This window comes from Taeniopygia guttata, chromosome 5 (genome assembly GCF_048771995.1).
Source record: "Taeniopygia guttata chromosome 5, bTaeGut7.mat, whole genome shotgun sequence".
NCBI classification, from domain to species: Eukaryota; Metazoa; Chordata; class Aves; order Passeriformes; family Estrildidae; genus Taeniopygia; species Taeniopygia guttata.
In genome coordinates this window covers 62,542,209-62,562,404 of record NC_133030.1, presented here as the reverse complement: position 1 = coordinate 62,562,404, position 20,196 = coordinate 62,542,209, and the positions used below count along the sequence as shown (strand labels likewise).

Here is a 20,196-nt window from a genome sequence, read left to right as displayed (position 1 = left end):
CGGGGCTGCGGTCACAACTGCTTTTCCTGGAAGGAGCTCTGGGGGCTTCTCCCGGAGTTTGCTGGTGGGACAGAGGAGCACTGCCAGGACCTGGGGGGTCAGCAGCACAGGGCACACCGGTGGGATGGGCTGCAGGTAGATGTGGCACCTGCTCAGTTTGAATAATATCTTAGAATCCCAGAACTGTGGCTGGAAGGGATCTGAAAGATCATCCCCTTCCCACCCTCCTGCCCTGCAGGGACACTTTCCACAGCATCGAGCTGGCTCAGCCCAAGCCTCAGCCCTGTCACCCCTCCAGGGGCTCGGTCCTCGGACCCTGTTTGGACTCAGCTCCCCCACCCGTGACCCCCCCACGGCTCAGCCCCGTCCCCTTTTCGGCACCCCCCACCCCCGAGGGGCTCAGCTCCATCTCCCTCCCCTCCAGGGTCTCACCCTGGAGTCCCCCACCCTCACCCCCAGCACTCACCCGGCCCCTTCCCCTCCCTCCCGTGGGATCCTCGGTTCTCCCGTGGGAGCCGCGGGAATAGGGGCGGGCCGGGCGGTGAGAAGGGGCTGTCCCAGGGGCTGTGCCCGCTTGCACCGCACCTCCTCCTCCTCCTCCTCCTCCTCGCTCTCTCCGCGGCCGGGGCCACCCGCTCCGCCGGGATAATCGCCACCGGCAGCCGCGGCTCGGTGCGATCCATCCATCCATCATCCATCCATCCACCCATCCATCCATCCATCCATCCCACCGCCTCGCATCCCGCTGCGGGACATCCCCCCCGGTGCTTTGCGGAGTTCTGTCGGTTCTATCCCACCCATCGCACCCCGAGCGGAGCGGAGCATCCCCGCGGCCGCTGCCGATGGAGCCGGCGGGTTATCGCTGCCGCAGCAGCCGCTACATCGAGAGCGGCCAGTCGGCCGTGCCCAGCTCGGTGCTGTTCGCCGCCGGCCTTTTGGGGAACGTCCTGGCCCTGCTGCTGCTGGGACAGCACCGCCACCGCTCCCGCTCGCCCGGGGGTCGCCGCCCGCGGGTTTCGGCGTTCTACGTGCTGGTCACAGCGCTGGCGGTCACCGACCTGCTGGGCAAGTGCCTGATCAGCCCCATGGTGCTGGCAGCCTACGCCTACAACCGCAGCCTCAGCCAGCTGGGGCCGGGGCACCGCGGCGAGGAGCAGCCGGGGATGCTCTGCCAGCTCTTCGCCTTCCTCATGGCTTTCTTCGGGCTGGCCCCCACGCTGCTGCTGCTGGCCATGGCTTTGGAGTGTTGGCTTTCTTTGGGTCACCCCTACTTCTACCGGCGACACCTGACCCGCCGCTTGGGTGCCACGCTGGGGCCGGCGGCCGCCGGGCTGTGCGCGCTGTTCTGCGCCCTGCCCCTGCTGGGTTTTGGGGCTCCCATGCAGTACTGCCCGGGCACATGGTGCTTTATCCGCATGGCCGGAGGTGGTCCCGGCCAGCTGGGCTTCCCCGTGCTCTACGCCAGCCTGATGGGGTTGTTGGTGTTGGCTATCGTGGCTTGCAACGTGAGCAGCATGCGGCACCTGTATGGCATGGCCCGAAGGCAGCCCCGCCGTGGGACCCCCCCCGCCACCGCCCCACGCATGGAGGAGCTCGATCACCTCGTCCTGCTGGGGCTGATGACCGTCCTCTTCACCATCTGCTCCCTGCCGCTCATCGTGAGTAATGCCAGCACCCCCCTGGCTCCGGGAAAACCCCCCTGCCCTTGGGAGGGGGGGTGGTTGCTTCGACCCCCCTCAAATATCCATCACCCCACACCCCAAAGGCTGGGAGTTGCATTAATCCGTTTGGAAAAATATCCTTTCTTAGCACCATCTCCTCACGGGGAGGTTGGATTGATGGTTTGGGATGGTCCCTGACCCTGTCCATGGGGGTCAGGCCGCTGTTACAGCACCCTGGAATATCCCCCCCACCAGCACCACTCGGTCCTGGAGGGGTCAGAGCACTGATTTTGGGATAAACCCTGACACCACCACCAGCTCGAGGAGCCAAGGCTTTGTCTCCTTCTAAATCCTCCCCCACTCTGCCCACAGGGACCAGATCATTGCCTAAAACTCCTTGGAATAATCCCCCCCCACCACCACCACCCACTCCCAGGGGTCAGGGGGTGTTTAGGCCCCTGGAAATAAACTCTGGAACCACCACCCACTCCTGGAGGTGCCAGGGGATCATTGTTTTAGTCCCTTGTGAGTAACCCACCCCTGCCACCCTCTAGGATCCTCTCCAGGGGTCAGGTTGTTACTTTAATCCCCTTGGAATAAGTCTCCCCTTGGCTCCACTATTCCATTCTGGGAGGTTGCCCACCCTCAACACGAGCACCACATCCCCACTCTCCTCAATTTATTTAAATTAATTAAATAAATTAAATGTATTTAATCATAAATACATAAATAAATTTTAATTAAAGGTTATCCTTTAACCCTCATGGAATAACCCCCCAGCACCATCACTCTGTGATGGTGGTACTGGAGGAGGTTGGAGAATTACTTTGTTCCCCTTCTGAGTGTCTCCCACCCCATCCCAGGGATCTGAGTGTTGCTTTAACCCCCATGGAATAATGTCCAACACCCATCCTGGGATGGGGGAATAAATTCATTGTTTGATCCTCCTGGAATAACCACAACAACCCCACCACCCTGGGGATTGATTTATTGCTCAAATTTCCTTGAAATATACTCCCACCCACCCCCTTGCCCCTCCCTGGAACAGCCATTCCCAGCACCCCATTCCCAGTGGTCAGTTCATTCTTTTAACCCCCTAAAACACCCCCCACCATCATCATCACTCTGTCCCAGAGGTGTTGGAGGGCTCAGGAAATTATTTCAGTCCCATCTGAGTGTCCCCTGCCCATCCCAGGGATAAATTTGCTGCTTTAACCCCATTGGAATAACATCCACCCCCCAGCCCATCACCACCCCTCTGTTCCTCTGGGTGCCCCCAGGGGTTTCAGGTTTGGGAGGGGGGTGTCAGTTCATTGCCTCACACCCCTCAATCACCCCCTATTCCCACCCCATCCGACCCTTCAAAACCCCCCCATTCCCACCCTTGTCAGACCCCTCAATCACCTCCCATTCTCACCCCTATCAGACCCTTCAAAATCCCCCATTCCCACCCCATCAGACCCTTTAAAGCTCCCCATTCCCACTCCTATCAGATCCTTTAAATCTCCCTATTCCCACCCTTATCAGACCCTTAAAAATCCCCCATTCCCACCCCTATCAACCCTTCAAAATCCCCCATTCCCACCCCATCAGACCCTTTAAAGCTCCCCATTCCCATTCCTATTAGATCCTTTAAATACCCCTATTCCCACCCTTATAAGACCCTTAAAAATTTCCCATTCCTGCATTTATCACTCTTCAGAACCTTCTATTCCCACCCCATCAGACCCTTTAAAGCCCCCCATTTCCACCCCATCAAACCCTTCAAAATCCCCCATTCCTACATGTGTCAGACTCTTCAAACCTTCTATTCCCACCCTTATCAGACCCTTCAAAACCTCCCATTCCTACATTTATCAGAATCTTCAAAACCCCCTATTCCCACCCCATCAGAACCTTCAAAACCCCCTATTTTCACCCCATCAGATCCTTTAAAGCCCCCCATTCCCACCCCATCAAACCCTTCAAAATCCCCCATTCCCACCCCTATCAACCCTTCAAAATCCCCCATTCCTACATTTATCAGATTCTTCAAAAACTTTATTCCCACCTTTAGCAGACCCTTCAAAACTTCCATTCTTACATTTATCAGACCCTTCAAAACCCCCTATTCCCACCGCTATCAGATCCTTTAAAGCCCCCCATTCCCACCTCATCAGAACCTTCAAAACCCCCATTCCCACCCCTATCAGACCCTTTAAAGCCCCCTATTCCCACTCCTATCAGATCCTTCAAAACCCCTATTCTCACCCCTATCAGACCCTTCAAAATCCCCCATTCCCACCCCATCAGACCCTTCAAATTCCCCCATTCCTACATGTATCAGACTCTTCAGAACCTTCTATTCCCACCCCTCTCAGACCCTTTAAAGCCCCCCATTCCCACCCCCATCAGACCCTTTAAAGTCCCCCATTCCCACCCCATGGCCCAAAGCTGCTGGGCAGCTCCAGCTCCCTGTGAACCCCAGTGAGTGATGCCCCAAAATCCTCTCACTTCTCCCCCAGGGGTGGCAGACCCCCAGAGCTTTGCTGTCCCCTTTGTCCCCCATTCCTGGGTCGGATCCCGCAGTTCCACCTTTCCATCCCCTCTGCAGGCAGAGCTGGGGCTTCCCCAAAATCAGGGTGGGGGGTGTGCACGGGTGCTGCCACTGCCTTTGGTGACAATTTCCACATCCTCTTCCTGTCACCTCTGGAAGCACACCATGAGGTACCAGCCACCAGCAGCCCTGGCACAGCCACGGGTTGTGTGACCACCCCAGGATGAATTCCTGCTGAGTTATCCCATGGATGCCAGCTCTAACTCCTGTGGCAAGGGGCTCAGCACCAGTGGGGTGCCCCAGCCTTGGGGACACAGCAGCACCCGCCAAGGTTGGGTGATTCCTTCATCTATTAAAAAATCCTGATCACTGGGACCACATTTCCAGCTCTAACATCCTTGTCTTGACGTGCTACCCTGAGCCACGACCATCCATGATCCACCCAAATCCCAGCTGGATCCACAACCCAGAGCACACCTTGATGCCATCATGGCGATACTGAGGGGTTCAAACCAAGACCTCCCTTAATCCCCCCTATTTCCTTGACCTTCCCTAACTATCTGCCATTTCTTGGATATTTTTTATGGCCAGATCCGGGCCTACATGGGAGCTTTTGCTGCTGATTTCAACGAGAACGCCGACCTGAGCGCGCTGCGCTTCCTCTCCGTCAACTCCATCGTGGACCCCTGGGTCTTCATCATCTTCCGCACCTCCGTCTTCCGCGCCTTCGTGCGCCGCGTCTGCCGCCGGCTGGGCTCCCGCCGGGCCTCCCTGAAGGGCTCCAGCCCCGCTGGTGACAGCCACTTCTGTCCCCCGGGCTGGCAGGCAGGGACAGATCCGCCCCGCCTCGGCACCCCCTGAGCTGTGCAAGCCGGCGGCGGCCGGCGAGGATGAGGAGCGAGCCTTCGGCCCCGCATCCCTGCCCTTGGAGCATCCCGAGGTGGCACAGGGTGGTGGCAGTCGGGGACAGCGTCCAGCTCGCTGTGAGGGACGCTGGGATGGGGTTCTGTCCCCTCCCCAGGCTGCGTTTTGCCCCGGAGAGGATGTGGGATCGGCGGGGATTTGGGAATATGGCGAGCGCTGCCCGGCTGTGGGAAGGCAGGAGGGCTCAATGCGTGGCTGGGGACACCCAGGGAGGAGGAGAAGTCCGGGTGTGTCCCCATGGAATAAAAGTGGATCAGAGTTTCATCACCTCGGCCTGTGCATGATCCCATCCCATGCCAAGGAATGGGTTTGGGGTGTCCCAGACTGGGTGAGGGACTCAGAAGTTCCAGCAGCAATTCCCGGTGGGAGGAGGAGCTGGATGTCCCTGGCACACCCTCCACCCCTGCCCAGGATCTTCCCTGTGGTTTGTGGTTTGTCAACCCTTATCTCGCTCTTCTCTGGGAAACTCCGAGCGCTGATGTTGCATTTGTGTTCCTCAGCCGTACCTGTTGTGCTGTAATTATCTAAATTCAGTATTTATGACTGTCCTGAGCCTTAATGAGGGCAGTAATTGAGAGAACACAGAGCCTGGCGTGCAAGAGAGCGATCCTTTTAATGGAAGATCCATTTCCTCTCAACCACAGGTATTAACTGGATCTAATTTTTGCCTTAAGTGACCATTTAGGCCAAAAAAAATGACGATGACCAACTGTTTAGTGCCCTTGGAGGAGACAGGGTATTTCTCTCCTCTGTTTAGCTAAGCCCTGCAAGGTGCAGCCGTGTTCCTGCCGCTCTCACGTGATGTTTGCTCTCGGTGTTAAACAGATTCTGCTTTTGAAGGAACAATATCTTGGAGCTTTTTGGAGGTGACTTGCTGGGGTTGGCTCTGGTTGTTTGTCCCAGCTGGAGAAAAAGGCAGAGCTGTGTTTGGGGATGTTTTGGGGGCACCTGCGAGCTGCCAGCTCAGTTCCACTCGGGGTTTTTCCGAGGAGAAAGAAGGAAATGAGGGTTGGTTCATGGATTGGTTTCATGTTACTGGCATGGTATCGACCTGGAGATGGCTCACGTGGGGCTGCAGAGTCAACAGCTCCAAAGCCTGCTCCGTGGCTTTCCTGGGATCTGTTCCACCGCAGCCGGATGAGATAACAGCCCTGGAAAACTTTGTGGTTGTCCCCCCTAAACTGGGATCTCCTGCCCCAAACATCCGTGCTCCACTCGGGACAGACGGAGCAGGCACGGTCAGGCTGGGAGGGTTTGGTGCTGCAGAATCATGGGAGGATCACTGAGGTGGGATGAGATTTCCAAGGTCATGGATGGATTCAGCATTAGAGTGAGCTGAGGGCACGCTGGGTGTGCAGGGCATCATCTGCCCGTGGTGCCTGGGAGGATCCACTCCTGGAGAGGTCCTGCCCCAGGAAAGGTCCCTGGTCTAGGAGAGATCCCTGGTCCAGGAAAGGTCCCAGGTCCAGGAAAGGTCCCTGATCCAGGAAAGGTCCCAGCCCCAGGAAAGGTTCCTGCCCCAGGAAAGGTCCCTGCCCCAGGAAAGGTCCTTGGTCCAGGAGAGATCCCTGCTCCAGGAGAGGTCCCTGCCCAAGGAAAGGTCCCTGGTCCAGGAAAGGTCCTTGGTCCAGGAAAGGTCCCTGCCCCAGGAGAGGTCCCTGCCCCAGAAAAGATCTCTGCCCCAGGAGAGATCCCTGCCCCAGGAAAGATCCCTGGTCCAGAAGAGATCCCTGCCCCAGGAAAGGTCCCTGCCCCAGGAAAGGTTCCTGCTCCAGGAAAGATCTCTGGCCCAGGAGAATCCCTGCCCCAGAAGAGATCCCTGCCCCAGGAAAGGTCCCTGCCCCAGGAAAGGTTTCTGCCCCAGGAAAGGTCCCTGCCCCAGGAGAGGTCCCTGGTCCAGGAAAGGTTCCTGACCCAGGAGAGATCCCTGCCCCAGGAAAGGTTCCTGGTCCAGGAGAGATCCCTGGCCCAGGAAAGGTCCCTGCCCCAGGAAAAATTCCTGCTCCAGGAGAGATCCCTGCCCCAGGAGAGATCCTGGGCCCAGGAAAGGTCCCTGGTCCAGGAAAGGTCTCTACCCCAGGAGAATCCCTGCTCCAGGAGAATCCCTGCCCCAGGAAAGGTCCCTGCCTCAGGAAAGGTCCCTGCCCCAGGAAAGGTCCTTGGTCCAGGAGAGATCCCTGCCCCAGGAGAATCCCTGCTCCAGGAGAGATCCCTGCCCCAGGAAAGGTCCCTGCTCCAGGAGAGGTTCCTGCTCCAGGAGAGATCCCTGCCCCAGGAGAATCCCTGCCCCAGGAAAGGTCCCTGCCCCAGGAGAGATCCCTGCCCCAGGAAAGGTCCCTGCCCCAGGAGAGATCCCTGCCCCAGGAAAGGTCCCTGGTCCAGGAAAGGTCCCTGCCCCAGGAAAGGTTCCTGCTCCAGAAGAATCCCTGCCCCAGGAGAGGTCCCTGCCCCGTGCTCTGTGTGTTTAGATCCCAGGGTAACCACCATCCATGGAAATCAGTAATTAAACCAACACAAACCAAACCAGGTTCTTTATTAAGGTGCAAAACCAGACTCCCCCTGAGCCCCAAGAGGACACAAACACCACATCACTGACCCACCCGTGATTTTATCATCTCAGGAAATGAACCACAGAGTCACGAGTGACCTCCCCACCCCATCCCTGTGACCTTGACACGCTGGCCTGGCTTGGGCAGCACTTTTAATCGGGATTCTGCCCTTGCTGCTCCCCTACCTGCCCTGGGAGCAGACTGGGAGTCTCCAGCTGAGGTTGGGACTTGGTTTGGAGCCAGGGCACCCTCCAGGAGGATAAATCCTCGCTCCCAGCCTGGGCTGCCGTGTCCCTGTCCTCGCCAGAGATGGCAGCATGTCCCCAGCCAGGCCGGGTCCCCAGCATGAGGAGCCCAAGGATGTTGTCCACCCCAAACTGCTCCTTTTTCACCCCATTTCTCACTGCCTCAACATGTACAGTTTGGGGCTTCAAGGAGTTTTGTCTTACTGAGCCTGGGAAAGATCGAACTAAAAGGGAAAGAAAATATAAATTAAATAAGGATTGAATGCAAAACAAATCCTGACAATGAGTGGGATGGATGTAAATTCTGCTGAATAGGGACCAGAAAAGTCGGGGAGTCCAGCTGAGGAGGGGAGAGCTGCTGTGGAGCCCCCCCTGCCCACATCCCCCCACCCCCAGGCTCCTCCAGTGCTCAGTCATCCCCCCAGGGACCCCTCGGTGCCAGTCCTGCCCCAAGGGACAGGCCTGATGCTTAATGGAGGCAATAAATAAATGCTGCTCAGCTCAGGGCTGCAGCTCCACACCAGTGATGCTCTTTTTGGGGCTGTTTTATATCCCTGTCACCCTCCAGCACTGCCAGCTGCCCCATCCCACACTGTCACTGCTGCCACCAGCATCACCTCTCCCTCATCCCGCTCCTTTCCTGCACATAAATCACCCTCAGGGTGAATATTTTATTTATTTTTTTTTTCCCCAGCTCACAAAATCCAGGCACAACTTTGCTCAAGCTCATTTCCCGACAAATTGTTTCGCTCTTGCAAAGATCCCCTTTTTTAATTTATTTTTTTATTGCCTGCCTGCATTTTTCAGCTGTTCTGCAAGCAGGGAGGCACGTGCCTGGGCAGGCAGCCGTGACAGGGCTGCCAGGAGCCCCAGCCTGCCCAGGAGTGCCTCAGTTTATTTTTTAACCCCTGCACCCAGGTACAGGATAACAACACAAGGCACCAAAACCTGGCCCAGCGCTCAGCCCTGCTTGCCCAGGATGGGGAGTGAGGCTGCTGGAAGCTCTGGAACACGAGATAAGGGGTGGGAAGGCTTTGGAAGAGAAGTTTAAACACAAGTCAGGATGGGGGGTTGGTTAAAAAAGGATGAAATCCACTCCCCATTAACAGCAGGGCTGGACTCCTCCATGTCCCTGGTGCCAGAGCCATCCTTTAAAATCCACCAGGGATGGAGCAGGATCCCAACACCCTCCCCAAGCACAGGCAGCAAACTCCAGAGGGTGAGAGCTCTGTGTGGAGCTCATGAAACTTTCCTACAAACCCAGAGTCTTCTTTTAGGGAAAACAATGCCAACAAACCTTGAGAGGATTCGTGAGGGGCTGGAGTGTGTCCAGGGAAGGGAACAGAGCTGGGAAGGGGCTGGAGCACCAGGAGAGGCTGAGGGAGCTGGGAAGGGGATGGAGAATCCCTGAGGGAGCTGGGAAGGGGCTGGAGAGTTCCTGAGGGAGATGGGAAGGGTCTGGAGAATCCGTGAGGGAGCTGGGAAGGGGCTGGAGAATTCCTGAGGGAGCTGGGAAGGGGCTGGAGAGTTCCTGAGGGAGCTGGGAAGGGGCTGGAGAGTTCCTGAGGGAGCTGGGAAGGGGCTGGAGAATTCCTGAGGGAGATGGAAAGGGGCTGGAGAATTCCTGAGGGAGCTGGGAAGGGGCTGGAGAATCCCTGAAGGAGCTGGGAAGGGGCTGGAGAATTCCTGAGGGAGATGGGAAGGGGCTGGAGAGTTCCTGAGGGAGCTGGGAAGGGGCTGGAGAATTCCTGAGGGAGGTGGGAAGGGGCTGGAGAGTTCCTGAGGGAGCTGGGAAGGGGCTGGAGAGTTCCTGAGGGAGCTGGGAAGGGGCTGGAGAATTCCTGAGGGAGCTGAGAAGGGGCTCAGCCTGGAGCAAAGGAGGCTCAGGGGGACCTTGTGGCTCTGCACAGCTCCTGCCAGGAGGGGACAGCCAGGAGGATCAGGCTCTGGTCCCAGGGAACAGGGACAGGATGAGAAGAAATGGCCACAAGTAGCACCAGGAGAGGTTTAGATTGGATATTTGAGAAAAATTCTCTGCACAGTGCAGTGGTGGAGTCCCCATCCCTGGAGGGATTTAAAAACCTTGAGGATGTGGCACTTGGGGACACAGGTCAGCGGTGGCCTTGGCAGTGCTGGGACAATGGTTGAACTCAATGTCTTAGAGGACTTTTCTGATTTAAATAATTCTAGGATTTGATATGGCCCTCGTTAGAGGCAGGCCATGAGCTAAACATGGAAGCAATGGGAAGAAAACAAACACTTCCCAAGGCAGGACAGATTGTACCAGGCAGCCTGTTCCTGCTTTCCAGCACAGAGGGGGGAATGAAAAAACAAAAGGCCAGCAATTTTCCTATTATTGCAGAAAAATCCCATCAGAGACAACTGTCAGTGGAGCAGCCTGAAGCCCCAGAAGGGTATTTAAGGCTCCATTAGCTGCCAGGAAAATGAGAAGAAGCCAAAAGCCCTTCCTGAGTGTGACAAGGAGCGCCAGAAAGGAGTGGGAGGCTGGGAAAAGCCTCGGAGCACCCTACAGGGTTCCTGCTGCTGGGAAAAGGGCTCTGGGTGGGCAGAGTGCAGCTGCCTGCATGGATCAGGCAAAATCCAGCCTCAGCTGAATTTGGGGGAGGCACAAAGAGGGCTGAACGAGGGGCATGGTGCCATCTGAGCCTCTGGAATCAACCAGGATGGTTCCCACCAGCACCCCTGTGCTTGGGTGCTCTGCTGGATCAGGAAGGGTTGAAAATGTATTTTCCTGACCCACCTGTGGTGAGGTGGTTTGGGACAGCAACAACATCATCCCCTCCATCCCACCCATTGATCTGGACATGGGAAGAGGTTTTTGAGCTGTGTGAGAGGAGAAAGCAAAGGCAGGCCTGGGAGTGGCCCCTGAGAAATGGAGGTGCTGTACAAACCACAGCTCACCCAACCCTCCAGTTTGCCGTGCCCCACATTTCCTCTGCCAAGTTCCTGTTACAAAAGCGTGGTTTTTAAAAAGTTCCTGTTCCAAACGCGTGGTTTTTAAAATAACAGCCAAGGCCACTGCTGTGTCCCTGCTGGAGTCACCCACCCCTGCTGCGGTGTTGCAGCGAGGTGCAACGGAGTCAATTCAAAATTAAATTATTGCAGCTGTTGCGACAGCCCCAGGGTTTCAGGAGGTAAAATATTTTTTATTCTGTGAACTTAAATAAAGGCAGCTTGAGTGACAGCTGGTGTCCTGAAGGATGGAGGGAGCTTGTGGACTTCCCACCCCAGGTGTGTTCCAGGCTGGATGAGGCTGGGAGCAGCCTGGTGGCACAGGGTGGGACCGGACGGGTTTTAAGGTCATGGCCAGAGAGATGCACCCCCTTGGGGACCTCTGATGACACGTGGGAGAGGGGGACAGTGGGGACATGGCAGGGAGCTGTCCGTGGGTTCCTCTGGAGCAATGGGAATTCCCTGCACAGCCTGGGCTCAGCTGGACACCGGGCTCGGGGGGGATTTGGGGTTCTGGAGCGGCACCGGGGCTCCTGCACCGACACCGGGGCCGATCGTAAGAGGCGCTCCCGGTGGGACAGCGGGACTGGGCGTCCCGGAGCCGGGGCTGGGTCACACCGGGGGCTGTCCCAGCGATCCCGGGCGGCTCTCCCGGCCTGGCACTGGGGATCCTGGAACGCACCGGGACCGGCCGTGATCGGGGCTCTCACACCGGTACCGGGGCTCTCACACCGGGACCGGGACCGGCCGTGTCCGGGGCTCCCACACCGGTACCGGGACTCTCAGACCCGCACCGGGACCGGCCGTGTCCGGGGCTCTCACACTGGTACCGGGACTCTCAGACCCGCACCGGGACCGGGACTCTCACACCGGTACCGGGGCTCCCACATCGGTACCGGCACTCTCAGACCTGCACCGGGACCGGCCGTGTCCGGGGCTCTCACACCGGTACCGGGACTCTCAGACCCGCACCGGGACCGGCCGTGTCCGGGGCTCTCACACCGGTACCGGGGCTCTCGGTCCGGCCAGGGTCTGTCCGTGCGCGTTCGCCGCCTCCGCTCCGTCCATCCCTGTGAGCGCAGTGCCGGGGGGCCCCGGGGCGGTACCGGGGGGGGGCCCGGGGCGGTACCGGGGGGGCCCGGGGCGGTACCGGGGGGGCCCGGGGCGGTACCGGGGGGACTCGGGGCGGTGCCGGGGGGCCCGGGGCGGTGCCGGGGGGCCCGGGGCGGTACCGAGGGGTCCCGGGGCGGTGCCGGGGGGGGCCCGGGGCGGTGCCGGGGGGGCCCGGGGCGGTACCGGGGGGGCCCGGGGCGGTGCCGGGGGGCCCGGGGCGGTGCCGTCGGGGCGGGCGGTGCCGGTGCCGGTGCCGGGGGCGGTGGCGGTGGCTCAGTCGGGCGTGCGGCGGCGGCGGCGCGGGATGAACGGGACGGTCCGGGCTCACGGGAGCACCGGGGCAGCGCTGCCGGCCGGGGCTCGCCCTCTGGTCAGCGCCCTGATGTTCTCTGCCGGGCTCCTGGGCAACCTCCTGGCGCTGGGGCTGCTCCTGCGGGGCCGCCGTGGGCCCCGGCAGCGCCCGCCCGCGCTGTTCCACGTCCTGGTGCTGGCCCTGGTGCTCACCGACCTGCTGGGCACCTGCTCCGTCAGCCCCTTGGTGCTCGCTTCCTACCACCGCAACCTCACCCTCACCAGCCTGGCCCGCGGTGGCCACATCTGCCTCTACTTCGGCTTCGCCATGAGCTTCTTCGGCCTCGCCACCATGCTCATCCTCTTCACCATGGCGCTGGAGCGCTGCCTGGCCTTGGGGCGACCATACTTCTACGAGCGCTTCCTGAGCCCCCGCACGGGGCTGGTGGCCCTGCCGGCCATCTACACCTTCTCGGCCGCCTTCTGCTCGCTGCCGCTGTTGGGCTTCGGGCGCTACGTCCAGTACTGCCCCGGCACCTGGTGCTTCATCCAGATGCACCTGGAGCCGCAGCAGAGCGACGGGCAGGTGGAGGGGATGAACGTCACCTTCTCGCTCCTCTACGCCACCCTGCTCCTCTTCCTCATCCTCGCCGTGCTGCTCTGCAACCTGAGCGTCATCGTGAACCTGGCCCGCATGCACCGCCGCGGGCAGAGGACGCGCCGGGTGGGCACCCCCGAGCAGCCCGGCTGTGCTCGGCGCATGTTCTCCATGGCCGAGGAGATAGACCACCTCCTGCTGCTCTCCATCATGACCATCACCTTCGTCATCTGCTCGCTGCCCTTCACGGTGAGTGTCACTGGCTGTCCCCTCGCACCAGCAGCCACAGGTCTGGCCTGGCCTTTTTAAAGCTTCCCCCGGCTCTTGAGGGTTGAGGACAAAGTTTGGGAGAGGCCAGCTCAGACATGAGTTTGGAAATTTGTGCATCAGATGGGGAGTGGGGGAATCACTCCAGTGCCAGGAGGAGGATGGGGTGTCAGGATTATGGGGTCAGGAGCATGGAATGGCAGGAGGATGGGGTGGCAGGAGGATGGGGTGGCAGGAGAATGGGGTGGCAGGAGGATGGAATGGCAGGATGGGGTGGCAGGAGCATGGAATGGCAGGAGGATAGAATGGCAGGATGGGGTGGCAGGAGGATGGGGTGGCAGGAGGATGGGGTGGCAGGAGAATGGGGTGGCAGGAGGATGGGGTGGCAGGATTATGGGAGGCAGGAGCATGGAATGGCAGGAGGATAGAATGGCAGGATGGGGTGGCAGGAGGATGGGGTGGCAGGAGGATGGAATGGCAGGAGGATGGTCTGACAGCAGAATGGTCTGACAGCAAAATGGGGTGGCAGGAGAATGGGGTGGCAGGAGAAGGGGATGGCAGGAGAATGGGATGGCAGGAGGATGGAATGGCAGGATGAGGTGGCAGGAGGATGGAATGGCAAGAGGATGGACTGGCAGGAGGATGGTCTGACAACAGAATGGTCTGACAGCAGAATGGGGTGGCAGGAGAATGGGGTGGCAGGAGCAGAGGTGCCCTCCCACCCCACAGAGGCTCTCAGGCCAGGCTGTGTGGCTCAGGCAGGGACAGCCTGGGGGTCTCCTGGAGCTCACAGCATCACTGCGGTTCCCACCATCCAGGAACTCATGGTGGAGGGTGAGGGATGGCAAAACAACCAACCACACTTGTAGAGGTGGGATGAAGGAGCTGCCCTGGGCTGGAGGCAGTGGATATCCGTGCTGGGTGGGATGAGTTATCCCAGATTTCTGTGGATAGAGCTGGAGATGTGGGAGGCTGCACTCACCTCGCTGTTAGAGGTTTCTGCTCCTCTGCAGCAGCACTGAGGCGCTGGCACAGAGATGGGAGATTTCTGGGAACAGAGATCTGGCACAGCGGCCATAGCACGTGCCATCCCAAGGGACATCCCCACATCCCGTGCCCCATCCATGCACGAGGCTTCCAGCAGAAATCTGGCATCAAAACAGCCAAGTGAAGGAGTGGAGAGAGCAAGTGCCCTGCCTCTGTCTGGGCTCTCCCCTCCCAAGGACCACTTTTCATCCATCCAAGTGCTTTTCCACCAGGAGCGTCGATGGGTCTGGGTGTGTGAGCCCCCCAGTGCTGGAGGTCCCCGAAGAAGTGACCCCACCAAGGTTGGGAGCACAACCAGTGCTAATTTCACGCTCTTGGTGTTAAATAGACTCTACCTTCCCTTCCTGCTCCCTTGCTTTTCCTAAGGGAAAAGGAAATAACCACAGGATATGGCCGAGCCAGGCATTTAGCACAAAGGGATAATGTTCAGATGTTTGTGAGCATCCCAGGAGCCTCAACGCCCTGAGAGACTCTCCAGCTCCTGACCTTGAACCCACACATGATGGACGCTCTTCCCATGTCCCAAAAACGCCCCGGGCTGGCTGCTGTGGTCAGTAGGAAGCGGAACCCCTCGGTGGGGACACGTGGGCAGGGCTCTGTGAGCGTGCTGGGGGCAGAGGGGCTGGGAAAGAGGCCCTGGCCGGGATCCCATGGGCCCTGTGGTGGCAGATACGGCCTTATCCAGAGCCAGCTTTCCCTTTTTCCATCGCCCCGCTCCCATGTGGGGCCGCGCTTTGGCAGCGGCTCAAACCCGGCTGCCTCTTTGGGGTGACACTTTCTCTCCTGTCCTCAGCTGCCCACAGCAACCACTGCTCCTCCCAAGAGGAGCCCAGGAGCACACAAACCCATCGGGCCACGAATTCCTTCCCAAAACACACCAGCCTTGGCAGCGCCGGGCACCGCGGCCGTGCCAACCCAGGCTGGTACCCAGCGGATGCCAGCAGGGGAGGGATGCTCCGGCTGCTCCAGCCCCATCCCAGCATCTCCCCAGCCCCGAGTGAGGGGGTGGGAGTGACCCGGGTGAGTCAGGAGTGCTGAGTCACCCTTCCAGGAAGCCCCACGGGCTGCGATGAGTCGGCAGCCGCGGGAAGGACGCGCCAGGTCCAGCAGCGCTCATCCTCTCCCACGGTTGTTGCTCCCCTGTGGTCTCCAGGTGGGAGCCACCACTTCCTCCAGCAGCCACGGGTGGGACTGTGGCTCTGAGCAAAGTGGGGCTGGCTTTCATTTCTAGTTCATTTAAACCCATGCAGTCAGCAAATTTGCTGTGACGGCTCAAATCGCCCCGAAAGAGCTGCCTGGGGGACAGATCTTGGGAGACCAGGTTTGGAATTATTTCTCCCTGTGATTTCTCTGTGAGACCTCACTGTGCTCAGCTCTGGGGTCCTTCCAGAACAGGAAAGACCTGGAACTGTTGGAGCGAGTCCAGAGGAGGCACCAAGTTGGTTAAAGGGATGGAGCAGCTCTGCTGTGAGTAAAGGCTGGGAGAACTGCGATTGTTCACCCTGGAAAAGAGTCAATTTGGGGTCACCTAATTATGACCTTCCAGTACTTGAAAGGAACTATAGGGAAGATGGAGAGACTCTTTACAAAAGCCTGGAGTGACAGGATAAAGGAGAAATGGATTCAAACTGACAGAGATGAGGTTTAGATGGGATATCAGGAAAAAATTATTTCTTGTGAGAGAAGGAGGATGGGATGGCAGGAGGATGGGATGGCAGGAGGATGGAATGGCAGGAGGATGGAATGGCAGGAGGAAGGAATGGTGAGGTGAGGCCCTGATTCAGGTTTTCCAGAGAAGATGTGGCTGGAAGGGTTCCAGACCAGGTTGGATGTACCTCCTCCAAGAAGCAACTGACAGAACCAGAGCACACAGTCTCCAGCTGTACCAAGGGAAATTTCAGTTGGATATCAGGAAAAAGATTTTACTGAAGGAGTGATAAAGCTCTGGAATGTTCTGCCCAGGAGGTGGTGGAGTCTCCATCCCTGGGTGTGTTTAACAAAGCCTGGATGTGGCACTGGGTGCCAGGGTTGAGTTGAGGTGTTGGGGGTGGGTTGGACTCGATGGTGTTGAAGGTTTTCCAACCTCATAATTCTGTGAATTCTGTGGAGTCTGTGAAGTCTGTGGAGTCTGTGAATTCTGTGAATTCTGTGGAGTCTGTGAATTCTGTGGAGTCTGTGAAGTCTGTGAAGTCTGTGGAGTCTGTGAATTCTGTGAATTCTGTGAATTCTGTGAATTCTGTGGAGTCTGTGAAGTCTGTGGAGTCTGTGAATTCTGTGGAGTCTGTGGAGTCTGTGGAGTCTGTGAATTCTGTAAATTCCATGAATTCCATTAATTCCATGGATGGGGCTTGGCTGAACGTGCGATAGCGCAATGCCGGGGTGGGGGAGCGCGCAACGAGGCGATCTCAATCTCCTTTCCAACCTTGGCTCGGCAGATCCGCGCCTACGTGAACAAATTCAGGCAGGAGGAGGACGGCCACGAGCTGGACCTGCTGGCTCTGCGTTTCCTTTCCATCAACTCCATCGTGGATCCCTGGGTCTTCGCCATCCTGCGGCCGCCGGTGCTGCGCCTCATGCGCTCGGCGCTCTGCTGCCGGGTGCCACCCGCGGCCCCGGACAGCCGGACGGTGTCCTCGGCCGGGACAAAGCTGGCGGCACGGCCGGAGCTCTGTGGGCAGTAGATCCAGGAGATCCCAGCCTCCCGATGGGCGATGAGGAAGCTCTGCCTTCGGCCTCACGCGGCCGCCGCAGCCCGGCCCACGTTGGGGTGGCTCAGGGATGTCACCGCGGCCTCGCGCAGGGATGAGGTTGGAGGGGTTGGTGAGTCCCTGCAGTGCTGCTGTTGCCCTCAGGGCTGGAGAAGGGCTCACCCCACCCTGCTGGGGGTGAAGTTTGGGGGGTTTTTGTTGTAACCCCACGGTTTGGGGGGTGTTGGGAAGCAGAGGTTCCTGTTGGTGTGCTTCCCAGCAGGGTCTCCGTGGGTTTTTTGGGATGCAGGCAGGGCTGCAGCTCCTGGAGATGGGGCTGGCTGGTTGTAAACACCCATCTGGGCCCCCAGATCCGTAGGGATTGGGAAGGAGAGGAAGGGAGCAGTGTATCCTCAAAATTTCCCCCTTTTTTTAGGCTGGTTGCCTAAAGAAATGCACTTTTTAGGGGCAGGTCTGTGTGCTCATGTCTGTCTGTGCCACACCCCCAAGATTTTAGGCACTGCTGGGTCCCTGAGGGGCACCAAAGTACTAAAAAAGCCAAATTTTGGAACTTCCCTGGCACTGTGATGGAGCAGAGCAGCCCCTCCTCAGCACCCATTTGGAAATTCCCTTTGCCCCGTGATTTTTACAAGAGCCAACAAAAAGAACAAAGAGCCTGACCAGGGACTGGTCACAGCCATGAGCTTCACCCACATCCAGGGTGGTGCTGCTGGTGGGGTTTGGGTTTATCCTTGACTGGGACAAATATTTATTTAAAATAAACCCCCCAAAAATCAATAAAAGCAAAAAAAACCTGCAAAACCATCCAGGTCATCAACCCTGCCCCGTTGGGCAGCATCCTTCAACACCACTATTTTGTTTTCTGGGATTCCTCTTGCTCTTTGGGACTCTAGGATCGTTCCCACAGGGATGAGGAGCATCCAACTCCACATCCCGAGGCCACCACTGCCATTAGGAATGTTCTTGTGGCTCCCATTTGAGCAGCATCCAACACACCCAGTGGCATTTGTGCAATTCCCAGTGTGGAGTCTCATTTGGGAGCTGCAGCTCTGCTCAGGGAGCCCAAAGGTGCCGAGATTTGGGGCTTTTCCGTGGTTTGTGAGTCGAGGTGATGTGTAAAAAAAAAATAATTAAAAAGAAATTATTATTTAAATAATAAATGTCTCTCAAAGGAGCCTGCTGAATCATGTGTGGGTTTGTGCTTGTGATGCTCCTCAGGGTAGATCTGGCTCCTGGAGGAAATGTGTTGGATGTGGGATGAAACCACGGGAATGGGGGGAGAGGGCAGCAGGAGAAGCTGGCAGGGGGAAGTGGGTGCCTCTAATTTCCTAAGAAGTGGCAATAAACTCTGTTTTACAGATGCAGAATGACATTTCTTACAGAATTCCCCTCCCCATCGCTGAGCTCTTCCCTAAAACCTGCCTATCCCACAGCCAGGGAGAGGCAGGCAAAGCTCCCACCTGTTATCAAAACACCACCCCAAAAATACCCACCCTAAAAAAAGGCAAAATTGAGGTCACTTCTGTCAGGCAGCCAACGTCCACAGGAAGTTTCCTGGCCTCCCAAATGCGTGTGGGCAGATGTCAGGCAGGGGCTGCTCTTGCTCAAATGAGTTTTTGGCAGCACCCTGTAGCTGAGGGGCTGTGGAATTTTAGGGATAGGGTTTCCAGATGTGCCTGCCCATGGGGGTGAAGCTGGGGTGCTCCCCACACCCATGGAATGTCATTAATCCTGGTGCCAACCTTGGGAACCCAAATTTGGCACCATCCCACCCAGCACTTGGAAGGCACAGTTGTCCCTTCCCAAATTGTTCCCTCATCCGTGCACACAGCAGGAGGAAAAGCACATTTTGGGCTCAGTTTTGGGGCTTCCATCACGTCTCAGGGTGTGCTCAGCTGGAAAAGGAGCCAAAAACTTTAGGAACAGCTTTGGGTCCTTGAGCTTTATTTATCTGGATGGTCATGCCCTGGTTGCTCACGCTGGAATTTCAGGACCAGTTGCTTAATTCTGCTCTAAGCCAGAGGGAATGGCTGCCTGGTGTGCAAAAGATAGAAAGAATTTTTTTTTAAAAAATGGGAAAAATGTTGGAAATGGCAAGGAGGTCGCATCCTGCAGGGACCAGCGTGCCAAGGAATGTGATGGGGTGGGAGGAGAGCCCAGCAGGACCCGTGGCACAGGATTCTCCCAGAATCCAAGGATTCACCCCTTGCAACCCCCCAGCTCCTCTGCTGACCACTAATTAGCAGCTGCTTGTTTTTTTTGGGGTTTTTTTGGGAGGTTTCTGGCTCCTCATCAGGAAAGGCAGGGCTGGGAGAGAACCTCCCAGCATCCATCCCCTGACCATCAGCACAGCAATCCTGGCAAGTGGGCTCAGGGAAATGATTTGGATCAAATTTGAATGCCAGAATAAAATGGAAATTACAAGGAGAGGAACCCCTTAAACCTGAGTCCCTTTGCCAGGAACATCCTGAGCTGCTGGCCAGGGATCACACCCAAGTTCTGGAATCAGAAAACTCCTCCTTTCCCTGCTTCCAAAGGAGAAAAGGGCTTTCAGCAGAGCTCTGTGAGAACAAGGAGGACAGTGAAGCTCTGCACCCTGAGCCATGAGCCTGCACAAAATGCTGCTTTTATTAATGTCACACAGGAGAAAAAGCAAATTAATTTACCTCTCGTCAGCTCCCTCAGCGTCTGCTCAGCTCAAACACAAGATGATAAAAGTTTCATTTTATTGTCTGTGCTGGTCCTTAATGACTTTTTTATTCCCACACCAGAAACCTGCTCCAGGCAGGTCTTTAATCCTGCATTTCCATCTGGGAATCTGCTGCTGGACAGGAGGGAGGGAGAAGCAATTCCTTGGAGACAACAGAGGGCATCAGCTGCCCCTCAGACTTCCCAAAATAGTGAGACTTTCCACAGTGCCTGAGGGGATGCAGGGAGTGGGGGTCTTGTCCAAATTCTGCCATAGAATCACGGAATGGTTTGGGATGGAAGGGATGTAAAGCTCATCCTATCAGAATCTGAGGTATTGATGATCCCCAGATTGTAAAAGTCTCTGTCTGTCAGCCCCGCTGCCAAAGCAGAAGCCATAATTGGTCTGTGCTGTTTCAAGGCTGTTTATTCTGTTTATCTCTAACATGTTCTGCTGCCCTGCCGCAGCTCTGTCCTGCAGGGCAGCGTGTGGGGCTCTGCCCTCAGTGGGATGGTACAAACATTAAATACCACAAACTACCTGTGCTGGATTTACAATAACGTGCCAATATCTGTCACCTACGTTGGACAGTGTG

The 20,196-nt window shown here is 57.4% G+C and overlaps 2 protein-coding genes across 2 annotated transcripts; both read left to right on the top strand.

The window, feature by feature from the left end:
- The first annotated feature begins 618 nt into the window (after window positions 1–618).
- PTGDR (prostaglandin D2 receptor) lies at window positions 619–5,388 on the top strand. Its single transcript, XM_030273231.4, has 2 exons — window positions 619–1,658; window positions 4,789–5,388. The coding sequence occupies exons 1-2, from the start codon at window positions 843–845 to the stop codon at window positions 5,056–5,058; spliced, it is 1,086 nt and encodes a 361-aa protein (XP_030129091.4). The 5' UTR covers window positions 619–842; the 3' UTR covers window positions 5,059–5,388.
- Window positions 5,389–12,232: 6,844 nt separating this feature from the next.
- Window positions 12,233–18,086, top strand: PTGER2 (prostaglandin E receptor 2). Its single transcript, XM_030260354.4, has 2 exons — window positions 12,233–13,139; window positions 16,640–18,086. Exons 1-2 carry the CDS (start codon window positions 12,306–12,308, stop codon window positions 16,883–16,885), a joined length of 1,080 nt encoding a protein of 359 aa, XP_030116214.4. The 5' UTR covers window positions 12,233–12,305; the 3' UTR covers window positions 16,886–18,086.
- Window positions 18,087–20,196: the final 2,110 nt, after the last annotated feature.

What these genes read in the sequence shown, in the direction of transcription:
- PTGDR (XM_030273231.4), top strand. Translation starts at nt 843, where the DNA reads ATGGAGCCGGCGGGTTATCGCTGCCGCAGCAGCCGCTACATCGAGAGC. An exon ending in TCTGCTCCCTGCCGCTCATC is followed by an intron (nt 1,659 to 4,788) that starts GTGAGTAATGCC and finishes TTTTATGGCCAG; the next exon opens with ATCCGGGCCTACATGGGAGC.
- PTGER2 (XM_030260354.4), top strand. Translation starts at nt 12,306, where the DNA reads ATGAACGGGACGGTCCGGGCTCACGGGAGCACCGGGGCAGCGCTGCCG. An exon ending in TCTGCTCGCTGCCCTTCACG is followed by an intron (nt 13,140 to 16,639) that starts GTGAGTGTCACT and finishes TTGGCTCGGCAG; the next exon opens with ATCCGCGCCTACGTGAACAA.